At 52.1% G+C, this 11,351-nt stretch overlaps 5 protein-coding genes across 5 annotated transcripts; 4 read left to right on the top strand and 1 right to left on the bottom strand.

Moving 5' to 3' along the window:
* Positions 1-790: 790 nt before the first annotated feature.
* N7539_004327 (uncharacterized protein) lies at positions 791-2,890 on the top strand (the record flags this gene model as incomplete). Its single annotated transcript, XM_056933929.1, has 3 exons — positions 791-826; positions 949-1,209; positions 1,277-2,890. 3 exons carry the CDS (start codon positions 791-793, stop codon positions 2,888-2,890), a joined length of 1,911 nt encoding a protein of 636 aa, XP_056791470.1.
* Positions 2,891-3,925: 1,035 nt separating this feature from the next.
* N7539_004328 (Eisosome component PIL1/LSP1 family protein) lies at positions 3,926-4,885 on the top strand (the record flags this gene model as incomplete). Its single annotated transcript, XM_056933930.1, has 2 exons — positions 3,926-4,423; positions 4,493-4,885. 2 exons carry the CDS (start codon positions 3,926-3,928, stop codon positions 4,883-4,885), a joined length of 891 nt encoding a protein of 296 aa, XP_056791471.1.
* Positions 4,886-5,451: 566 nt separating this feature from the next.
* pre2 (proteasome core particle subunit beta 5) lies at positions 5,452-6,795 on the top strand (the record flags this gene model as incomplete). Its single annotated transcript, XM_056933931.1, has 6 exons — positions 5,452-5,583; positions 5,756-5,863; positions 5,932-6,087; positions 6,163-6,211; positions 6,280-6,389; positions 6,460-6,795. 6 exons carry the CDS (start codon positions 5,452-5,454, stop codon positions 6,793-6,795), a joined length of 891 nt encoding a protein of 296 aa, XP_056791472.1.
* Positions 6,796-7,507: 712 nt separating this feature from the next.
* N7539_004330 (uncharacterized protein) lies at positions 7,508-8,110 on the top strand (the record flags this gene model as incomplete). The annotated part of the gene is made up of 1 exon (XM_056933932.1): positions 7,508-8,110. One exon carries the CDS (start codon positions 7,508-7,510, stop codon positions 8,108-8,110), a length of 603 nt encoding a protein of 200 aa, XP_056791473.1.
* Positions 8,111-9,612: 1,502 nt separating this feature from the next.
* On the bottom strand, positions 9,613-10,644 carry N7539_004331 (uncharacterized protein; the record flags this gene model as incomplete). The annotated part of the gene is made up of 1 exon (XM_056933933.1): positions 9,613-10,644. One exon carries the CDS (start codon positions 10,642-10,644, stop codon positions 9,613-9,615), a length of 1,032 nt encoding a protein of 343 aa, XP_056791474.1.
* Between the last annotated feature and the right edge of the window lie 707 nt (positions 10,645-11,351).

Consider the following 11,351-nt stretch of genomic DNA (forward strand, 5'->3'; position numbering starts at 1 on the left):
CGATTGATATCTTGTACTATCTTTTCGTGTATATGAACCAGCTACCTAGGCGAGCTGGGTAAGGTCTGATTGGAGTGGTGCGGTCTAGACTGACGGGAGTGAGTTGAGGGAAATCTCACTTTGACTTACTGTAGGCGAGTACCTAACGCGTTGAATGAGGTGCCATTTGAAGTTTTTGGAGTAACGATGGAATTCAAGTACATCCATGTCGATGCCGGACGATTTTCTGATCAAAAGGTTCCAGGGACATTCAATCTGCATGACCTACCGGGCTACGCACTCAAAATACAGTCATGATTACCATACTGTGGAACATCCGTCTATCAATATGGATGCGATCAAGTTCACTGATACATTCTCGACACCCGAGGCTTAGAAGGTCACAAGCGGACGGTCTGATTATGCATGTTCTCACAAAGTGCAATTCCCCCGTCGAATCCTGTCATGTGAAGATAGCATTGTTTTCACGGGGCTATTCTAAAGTCTTGTCATTGTCGCTCCTGAGCTTATCGCCGGACGGTCGCCTGAGGCCCTTCCTATCTGCACTACAGATCTTTGCGCCTTAGAAAGTAGGTGTCAGGCATTACTCACTTGAACCGTCTTCCGTACCGCATCAACAATTATCCGCGTCGCGCGGCCAGGAGCCCTGTAGGTCTCGTACGCTCCGAATCTAATTGCTGTACCCAGGACGATTCTCACCCGATCAGCTTCCAACGGCGCTGTACGGCTCCTTTGCGCTTCAACTTCGTTTCGAGACTCCCATTTCCTGCCCAAATTGGGTAAAAGCAGAATGGATGATCCAGCTTCCCGAATTTCGGGGCAATTGGTGAGCGCGACCCGATAGACTTTCATTGCGTCGCAACGCGCGTGATGCACTTTTGGCCAAGTGGGAAAGCACTGAAGCAGTATTGTCCTAGCTGGAGCTAATATGGCGCTTGAACTATCTAGCTTCCCCACATGCACTTGGTGTCGCGCAATCGCTACCCCAATATGCACATGATGCCAACTGAGACGGCGTTGGAATATCTTCTGAGTGCGCCACGAACGTGCCAGACACAACCGATGCAGTGGACTTTCCTGGACGGGCCACAGGACGGGACTGTGATGTTGACGTGGCAGCCCCTCAATCATCTCGGCACCAATTTCGCCAGTGACGGGTACATCTGGGCCGACCCGGAGCAGGTCTTCACCTTCGAGGCCAGGGGATTTGTATGAATGAACCCTTACCCGACGTGGCTCGTGATACGCAGCATACGCTGACCTAGGCGTCTCTCAGACCGTCGAGATGTTTGTTCACCACAGCGGCTATCACCCACCCCACGAGAACCTTGCCAGTCACTCTCGTCGACGTTATCGCATTGTCTCCTCTAAAATTCCGAATTCGCCCCAGCCAGACCCTTCTTTGTGGATCGTTCACTATTCTCGTGCACGTCAACAAGAACAAATTCCCGTAAATCGCATCCCCATCACACCGCAGGTTCAAAATATAACGGCACAGCGGCGCTTCCTACAAAGTCAAGGTCAATTGGCCCATAAGGACTTCCTTCTCCACGACCGCAACAGTTGGCCCACGGTCAGGTTTCCGCCTCAAATGCCTCCTCAGGTGCCCCCTCAAGGTTTTGCGCAACCGCAATCCGGTCCACCCCACCCCAATTCGCAGCCGGGTCGTCCAGGCTTCTACCCTCCCCAAGCTCATCCAGGCGCGGCACCACCAGCGCCGGTCCAAGGAAAAGCATCCCGAGCTTCGCGTGCTCCATCAGCAGCAATGGCGGTGGCTGCGGCTGACTTCTCGCTTGAAGATGAAGACGTCTCCAGCGGGGATGCTATGGATTTCTTGACCCCTCGGGAAATCAGCAAGATGCGATACGTCCAGCACCATGAGTGGATGGAGGAAATTTACGGATCACATCACTCCATTTCCCAAATCACCCCAGTTTCCCTCGGTCTTGGTCGAAAGGGTGAGCTTGAGTCGCTTACAACGGGATTTTTTGACGCGCCAACCGGTGAGGAAGGGCAGGGCGGCCAGGTACCTGACGCCACGAAGCTGGGACCTGCCAAGGCAGCCGAATTCGCAAACAATGTTGAAAAGAAGGTCGCTGATATAAACGCGGAGATTGAGCAACTCAAAAGACAGCATGCCCGGCGAATCGAGCGCTTCAATCGTAGCTCACTGTTCAAGGCTGCCGAGCTGCGACTTCGTGAAGCTGCCGCCGACCCGTCAGCGACCGGTTCTGAAGTCTGGCGCTTGGAGGGTCGAATCATCGCCCCTGACGAAGACGGTGAAACCCCTCAGATGGACTACGTGGAGGAGAAGTCCAAGTACAAGGTTGATGACATTGTGCGGGAGGTCGAGACGGTCTGGGGAAAGCCAATTGTGCCTGTGCCCACGGTTTCTTGTGTCGAGAAGGGAGGTCTTTTGGAAAAGATTGAGCCGGAGCAAAAAGAAGAGCCGGAGTCTTTCACCAATGATATGGTCATCGATCAGTCTGGCTCTCTCCCCACCAACCAGGTTGACACGTCTGTTGCAACGGGCAACTCAGTGCCCGCGGGACCACCTGCTCTTCAAGAGTCGAAAGACGTCGACATGGACATGGGTAATCAGACGGGAGGCGGAGGCGCCGCGGGGGAAAGTGGGGATTGGGTTATGGTGAACAATGAAAACAAGAACGCCAATACTGCCTCCGGCGCTGCTGCTGGTGAGAGCAATATCGAGAGTGCCAATTTTGATGACTTCACCAACATTGACAGCGCTGGAGATGCCCTTGCTGCTTACACTGAGCAAAATGATGGGCTGGATCTCCCTGATCTCGACAATTCTGCGTTCGGCGACGCGTTCCATGCGTCCGACAATGAGCATTCGCATAACCCCGATGCAGATGAGATGTCCTGAGGATGAGCATCTTAGCGACGGAGTCTTCTCGGCCGTTTAAGCTACTGTAATACATTTGTTGATCATTAGGGGGGCGTTGGCTGGCGTGTTGGATACTAAACACCTCGACTTGCTTCAAAACGAGCTGTCTGATTGATACGGAGTGCAGAATTTCCTTTTGAGATGACTGGTTGGAATGCACGAGAGTCATGGATTATGAAGATTTTTCATCATATGATGCCTTTCTGGATTAGTCGTAAAGTCTGTCGCAAATGATCCCTTGACGCAGGCCACACGCGCTAGATCTGAGTTGAGTCTTTCAGACAGTCGTCTGCTGTTCGCCCTGTCTCCAAGGCCAATTTCACTGTATCTCGATCGAAAATCAGGACGCTTAACCCAGGCGGAAATGTCAACCGCAAGGGATGGCAAGTCATAAGTATATAGATCAATGAATGTTCACCATCAAGTTGCCTCACAACCGGCAATCCTCCCTTTGCATCCATTAAACTACATGGTGGAGAACGGCAGTCCGGGCTGAGGACCCAGTGGTTGAGCCGTCAAGTGACAAGCTTAACCTCGAGCTCCTTGCCCCGTCGACATTTGATTGGCAATAGTCGGGCTTTTTTTCTCCATCCGTGCATGGACTACAGTTCGAAATAAGAATGATACAATCATACAGTCGACGAAGAACCGAGCATCCGCCCCTCCCCGTCATGACGTCACACAGCCACCGGGACTACACTTCCCGCAGCGAGCTGCCAGCGGATTTTAGGGTTGAGCACATCGTCATCTATGGGAAGGTGCCAGCCCACTTGATCAGCGTGTGGAGATCTCGGATGAACCACCACTATATCTCGGCTTGTCCTCCTTCCAAAGTCTATCTGAAATTGTGCAGTTTTGCCCACAATACCACTTTTCGAGATATTGCTCCTTACAACTTACACGATACCCGCACGCCAAAATGTGAGTCTGGCACAGAGTATCTGTGTCTCGTTGTGACGTTTTATCGTCACCTCAGTCACGAGCACGCTGACGTACAACTCTAGGCATCGCAACATGTCGATCCGTTCTCGCAGAGAGAACAACAGCGGCCGTCATCGCTTCACCATGTCCACCTTTCGCGGCATGCAGCAGCCCGAGCTTAGCAAGAAGTTGAGTCGACTGATAAAGAGCGAGAACTCGGCTATCGGCGCGCATGAGACAGCCGGCCGAGAGCGCATAGCTATTGCTTCTGCTCTCTCGGAATGGGGCGAGTCGACGGGTGACGAAGCCATCTCTGACCTCTCGGACAAATTGGGCGTCATGCTGGCGGAGATCGGAGAGCAAGAGGACCTCTATGCGCAGAACCTGGAGGACTCCCGAGGCGTGCTGAAGCAAATCCGTAATATGGAAGCTTCAGTGCAGCCGTCCCGCGACCAGCGTCAGAAAATCACCGACGAGATTGCCAAACTGAAGTACAAGGACCCAACCAACACGCGCCTGGTCACATTGGAGCATGAACTTGTGCGCGCTGAGGCTCAGAACTTGGTTGCTGAAGCGCAGCTTTCCAACACCGTACGTTTCGGCTTGCTCACTTCCTTTGACGGGGATCGATATGGCTGACAGTAAGATCTTTCTTGACAGACCCGCACCAAGCTTAAGGAGGCCTATGATCTCCACACTGCCGCGGTCATCGAGCGCGCAGAGAAACAAATCATCCTCGCCCGTCATGCCCGCCGTCTGCTCGGCTTGATCGACGACAGTCCCGTGGTTCCCGGTGACGTCCGCTCCGCGTATGACAGTGAGGAAACCGCCCGTCAGATTGTCGAAGACGCGGAGACTGAACTACGCTCGTGGGAGTCGAATGTGGAGCCAATCGGTAGCCCAACTGAGGATGTGGCCCGTCAAATGACCAGCGGTAGCCTGTCTGGTGGAACCGAGCAGGATATGGAGAGTATTGCAACTGGACGAAGTGGTGTTGAAGCTGGTCATGCCGTTCCCTCCTCGTCTAAGCCGCTCGAGGAGCCCGTCGTGTAAACTGCGAACTGGCAGGAGAGTTCGGCACTGAATGATGACGTTTTTAATGATGGATGTTTTGTTTTCGTTCTTTCGTTCTTCACAATCAACCGAATGTCTTATCGCCATGTTTCTGTGTGGAGTATTGTCTATCCAGTTTAATGAGAGCTGAATATTTTCATGGTGGCAAGCTTTGATTGCTCGCCTTGAGATTCCAACGGAATTTCAAGGTCGTGTCGCACATTAAGACCTTGAAACAGAGCTTGAAACTCTGGATAGAATGCATCCTCAATGCGATGGTCAATTTCCAGAAGTGAAAAGACCAGTGATATTGTTATGTTCGTCCTGATAGTGCTAGAAAGGCCAGCAAGATGTATGGGCTCCTAGGATACTTAGATGCAGGCTGCAGAGTGGAGACGATTTGTATCGTCACGTGATAATAGGCGCCAGAAGTGACGCGGAAGTCCCGAGCTCTAACGGAGCTGCCATTCATCATCAAGCCCAATCGTTATCCACATCACTCACCATCCGTTATCTTCCTGTCCGTCTTGCAAGCTTGACAAGTTACCCATCACGTACTGCACATCATGGATAAGCTTGTCGCGCAATACTCGCGCCCATCTCACCAGAATGACTTCTACACGGAGGAAGAGCAAACCGACATGACGGGGAGCCTTCCTCCGCTCTCTTTGAAGTTCGCCCTTCCTCCTGTCGCCAATGTGAGTCCTCAGTCCAACTATATTGTGGCTTGCAATTCCTTGCTCGCCTACACGTTCGTGGAGCCTCCCAGCTAGTCACTCGTTGTTCAGATCGAGCGAAGCTCGGGCTTGGCCATTCCTGCCCTGTACCGGATCGATGCGGCCTGCTAACGAGTATTTTATCATCTTCCAGCCCTCAGCTTTCCTCCGTGCTATGACCGATGATCATTCCAACCCCAGCTGTCCGATCAAGCTGGCTCACGGAACAACAACTCTGGCATTCCGATTCCAGGGTGGAATCGTACGCTTCTTGTCACTCAGTCTCTTAAGAAGGTCTTCCTATACTGACACCGTACTTCGGGCCGATAGATTGTATGCACCGATTCTCGAGCCACAGCGGGTAACTGGATCGCCAGTCAAACAGTCAAGAAAGTCATCCCAGTCTCGCGGTTGAGCCGTGGAGAAGACAAGCCATCAAATGATCCCACTCCTGGACTTTTGGGAACAATGGCTGGTGGTGCGGCGGTGAGTCTTTTGTCTCGACAAGGATGCTCTCACCTTGATCCGAGATTCAGCTGTGCTGACGACACAATCTGTTAGGATTGCCAATACTGGTTGCGTTATCTGAGTCAACAGTGCACCCTGCACGGTAAGCCGGAGAAATGGATTGGATTGAGCCCTGCCATCGAGAGCGCTTTCTGACAAAAATCTATGCAGAAATTCGACACAAGCGCCGAATCACAGTAGCAGCCGCCTCCAAGATTCTTGCCAATCTCACCTACGCGTACAAGGGCTACGGCCTTAGCATGGGAACAATGCTTGCGGGAGTACGTATTCACACGGGAAGCATGGCGAAGTTTCAGGTTACAATTTGCTGATTTGGCTCGTTGTGTGCAGGTCACCCCTCAAGAAGGACCTGCCCTGTACTATATCGACTCGGACGGCACCCGTCTGCCTGGCAACCTGTTCTGTGTCGGTTCAGGACAGACCTTCGCCTATGGTGTGTTGGATGCGAACTACCGCTATGATTTGAGCGAGAAGGAAGCTCTGGACTTGGGTCGTCGGGCTATCTTGGCTGCCATGCACCGTGACGCATACTCTGGTGGTTTCATCAACTGCTATCACGTCACAGAGGCTGGTTGGGTGCACCACGGCTTTGACGATATGAACCCCATCTTCTGGAAGACTAAGCTTGAGAGCGGCGAGTTTTCTAACGTCACGTCGGAGCTGTAATGGGCGAAGGGACTTGTATGATTGTATTGATCAAGATAGTAGAGGATTGGCAGATGGATGCCTTGGCTTTTCTATGAATTCATCTCCTGACGCGGGTAATCCATGTTTCCGAATAGTTACTCCGTGGGAGATTTGCCCGGGGTGAGATCGACGATTAAGGAGACAAATGAATCTGCACGAGGTTGAGGAATGCACTGATTCAATAGTATTTGCATGCCTTGATCATCCGACCACATTGGTCTGCAACTTTAACTCGAGCACCCAGACAGCATCATGAACATCAACTCCAGTACTCAAAAAGTAGATCTTCACTCAGCCAAACGCGTGTAGTTTCACGTGAGACGGAGTGTCAATCAACGCTTCTCGTGACCTCGGATCGAGTTTAGAGCAACACAGGATCTCACGATGAGCCAGTAGTGTGTCACAGCCAGACCCACGACTAACGACGATTGGCTTTCCCTGTTTACTACGCAACTACCTTACCCATACATCTCATGCTATGCAATAGAGATTTAGAGATTATCGCGGTTCGCGTCAGAAAGCTATTCGTGAGAGTCGCATCATTGCAACTCCGTTCTGAGCGAATTATCTAGCGAGTTGCCCAGTCCACCATTCAAGCCAGCTAGTCAATTCAGGCAGCCAGGGAGAAAGCACATTATGCCTTCGCAGAAGCGCAAGGCCGATAAGATCACTGCTGATCTAAACTCTCGCGATGGCCTCAAACGAGCAGCAGCAGCAGCAGCAGCAGCAGCAGCGGTTTCGCTCTCTTCTACCTGGCCTCTTTTCACCGCACTCAGAACTTCCCGCGGGATTAGATCTCGGTAGCCCACATGCACTCTTTTCACATGTCGTCACGGATCCCGTCTTCAAATACTTCAGTGACTCCATAAACGAGTATGCTGACTACAAGCGATCGAAATCAAGCAAAATTCGCTCGTGGCAGACAACCACTGTATCAGAAATCAAGGTCTTTTTCGGCGTCATACTTTACATGAGTGTTCCTGAATTCCCTACAATCAGCTCACTCTGGCGTTCGGAGCCCCGCCCAGGGCCAGACGATCATATGAGCCACGAACGGTTTGAGCAGATCCAGAGATTCGCGCATATTTCTGTACCTGGAGGTGATTCAGATCGAACCGAGTCGGGGTCCGAGGACGACACATCTTGGCGGGAGACAATAGCACCACTGGCGGCTCTTTTCGAAGAAGCGGCTATGCACTTCGAAGAATCAGCGGCCAAAATCTTTATGAGTGGAGCCATGACCCGTCGTTTTGGCCATTCGTCTCAGAATTTCCAGTTGCAGTGCAAGCGCTGAAGTATTGACCTTGCCTTTCGAACACGGCGTCCAGTCGGGCGATTGGGCCTGCCATTGTCTCGGGATGTCGTCGAGTCTGTAGGCTTCAAAGAGGAGTTTGGCTATGCATCCTCCTCCTCAGATGAATGCTATGAGACTGGAGAGGTAGACATGGGGAGAGTTGGCGAGAGAGTTGGCGAGCGAGTTGGTGAGGAAGGAGGCGAAGAAGACGTTGGAGAGCTTCCTGGATCGGCTACGAAGACGGCCAGCCTTTTGGCCCGTCCCGGATCGCCGTACATGGCTTACAGTTCTGGTCTTTTTCGTCGACGCGGCTGCTATCAAAGCCTATATGATATACAATGAGCATTCGAAAACGCACCAGCACCGGCAAGATGTGCCTTGGTTCCGTTGTCTGCGGCAATTCCGTGAGCGGTTGTATCAGGAGCTCTTTGCATTCTCCGGGTATAGAGCGCATGAGGGCCGAGGGCAGGTTCCCAGCCAGCAGCGGATTCCATGACAGATGCGATAACCAGCCCAAGCCGTATTCCAGTGGTCAGTCCACTATCCTATCCGACTAATCAGCCGCCAGTTCATTCATCCACGTATGCTCCGACGCCGTCAACGGCCCATCCCCAACGTTCTCAACAGTCAAACAACACTGCCGAATACGCTCCGAGCCTCCGACAGACAATTAGTATGCGTATGGTGCCGATACAAGATCCAGCGAGACCGCGCAGGCCAACGAGTCCCAAGAACGCGCTGTGCATGTTTAGAGTGTAACCAAGCCCTGGGTATCAAAGGATCATGCTGGGAGGAGTACCACCATGATTTCGATGTGACGGTACGCCAAATGTGGGATAGTGGACGCATTCGAGCTGGGAGAGTGCCGGGCGTACATACCATACAAGCACATACAACACAGTGAATGTCTAGTCGATGTAAGTTGTTTCGTACGGGTTGACTTGCATTTTGAGCTAGAGTGATACCTGGACTTGGTATATGATGAAGCTAAGCCCATAAGAAATATAACTAAATGGCAGGGTCTACATATCGACCTCTGGGACTCAAGGGGGAATTTGAAATTGATTGATATTTAAAAACAGGAACAGGATAATATCGTTAGCCAATGAGTGATTCAACCATCGCATTGGCACTAGCATCATTGGTCTAGTGGTAGAATTCGTCGTTGCCATCGACGAGGCTCGTGTTCGATTCACGGATGATGCATTTCGTTTTTGCCCTTGAAAGATGAAAATAACCGTCGCTTTTATCGACGGACAGCTCCTATCTACTTCAGTACCCGTATCGGCTTATCTATTCCTCGTCCATGCCATTCAGCTAGTTGCCTTGTCGAGCACACGCTTTATCTTTTGGGTATGCCCGGTATTTCTTGCAGATATCCTTTTTTCTTCGGCTTGATTCGCTGGAAGTACTTTTATTTCCGCCCTACCAGCACTTTGTCCTTGTATATACATAGATCCCAGCTCCTCGCAGAGATCAATCACTCGCCTGAAAATCAACAATCAACTCCGGCCACGCTTCACCCCAACAATTTGCTTCTCTGGTGTCGCGCGACGACCCATGTGATCGATATCCATATCATCAGGCTCAATCTTGATGCGAGCCCCACCACCACCACCACCAGCACCAGCCTGCGGAGTAAGTCGCGCAGAGCTCTGATACAACTCATGTTGCTCGAGCGATTGGCGCGACTCATAGTAATCGTCCTGCGGCATGCGCGGCAGACCGTCCTGTCTCCGATCTGACAGGAATTGATCCTGGCCAGCGTAGAAATGCGTCGGTGGTGGGCCACCACCGTGCGAGTGACGGTCACTGCGCGGAGGTTGTTGATCATGGTAATAGTCCTCGGGTCTATGTGTCATGGCGGGATGGCCGTGGCCGTGATGCGGCGGAGGCTGAGATTGAGACTGAGACTGAGACTGAGGACCGGATTGACCATGGTAGTAGGATGGCTCTGGTGAGGCGTAATGGGGTCCAGGTGGGGGTGCTTGTTGATGATGGACCGGTGGGATCGGCTGTCGAGGAGGCGCTGCCGAGGACGGGTGGTGGGGATAGTGGTGGTGTTGGTGTTGGGGGTGATGATGAGAATACTGCTGTTGGCTTGGATGCGCGTAGTTAGGATAGTACTCCGGATCACGCGAATGATGCTGCGGCAGAGGGGGTTGAGATGCAGACTGCGTGTAGAAGCTTTGCTGCTGAGTGGAGGAGCGACGCTCTTCTGGTGCAGCCGAATTGTGGTGATATGCGCGGGCCGGTCCCGTTCCACGCTCTCGACTCGGGTATGGTTCGCCGGATCGAGAGTGCGAATGATGAGAGGTCGGCTTTTTGGTGTATTTGGGAGGGAAGACAGGCTTGTGATCGGGACCGGAGAGCTCGATGGGCTGGTTCGGATCAATCTTGGGGTCAAGTGGCGAGTCTTTGGAGACGTAGCGTGATGATTCAAGTGACAGGGTCGAAGCTTGTGTGGCGGGCGACTTGGTGCCAGCGCTTGAGTGGGACAAGGCTGGACTGTTTTTGGAGCTTGAGGATGCCATCGTGGATTGGATACGTGATGGTTCTTATTGTTGCAACCAGGTTCTTGTCAGCGATCGTGGCTTTTCCCTGAGCTTCCCTTCTCTCAGTTGCGTCCTAGTCTGGAGGATAAAGCGGGGTATGGCTGCAGATGAAGGTTGAGAGGATAAGGATGGAAATGGTGACGAGAAGGCGGAGGCTAACCACATCAGCTGTGCGGACCTGAGAAGAGTTGCGCGTCGGCCGATCTGCACAGCGCTTGGGGACTGCCTTCGAGTACTTCCTAAGCCGTCCTTGACTGGAGTGTACCTGGAAGATTGCTGCCGATGGGACTTTCGTTGTGTCGAGTTCCAGCAGTCAAAGGGAGAAATCAATACAGGTGGGGCGGAGACGATTCCTGGGGATGCACGTCAGCGTACATGATGCATGCCTGAGATCTTGGTCTGCAGCCACCTGAAGGTCCGTCGAGATTTTTTTTCGGACTAATCAGTCACCGATGGAAGCCAACCATAGATTGAATCAGATATGACGACCAAATTGAATACTAGTTGACTGGTGTAAAGGAGAGCGGCCATTCATGTGGTTCCCAAATATCGCCTCCACCACAAAGGCCTGGAAGTACTATTGAATACTGAATAGTGAAACTGAAAAGTGCTAATATTACAGTACTGTGTACCTCCTTCGAAGATGCGCGACTGATTTGTAGTACGGTAGGTTGAATCTCCATTCA

Source organism: Penicillium diatomitis (genome assembly GCF_028827545.1).
Source record: "Penicillium diatomitis strain IBT 30728 chromosome Unknown utg000004l_segment0_segment0, whole genome shotgun sequence".
Lineage (NCBI taxonomy): Eukaryota > Fungi > Ascomycota > Eurotiomycetes > Eurotiales > Aspergillaceae > Penicillium > Penicillium diatomitis.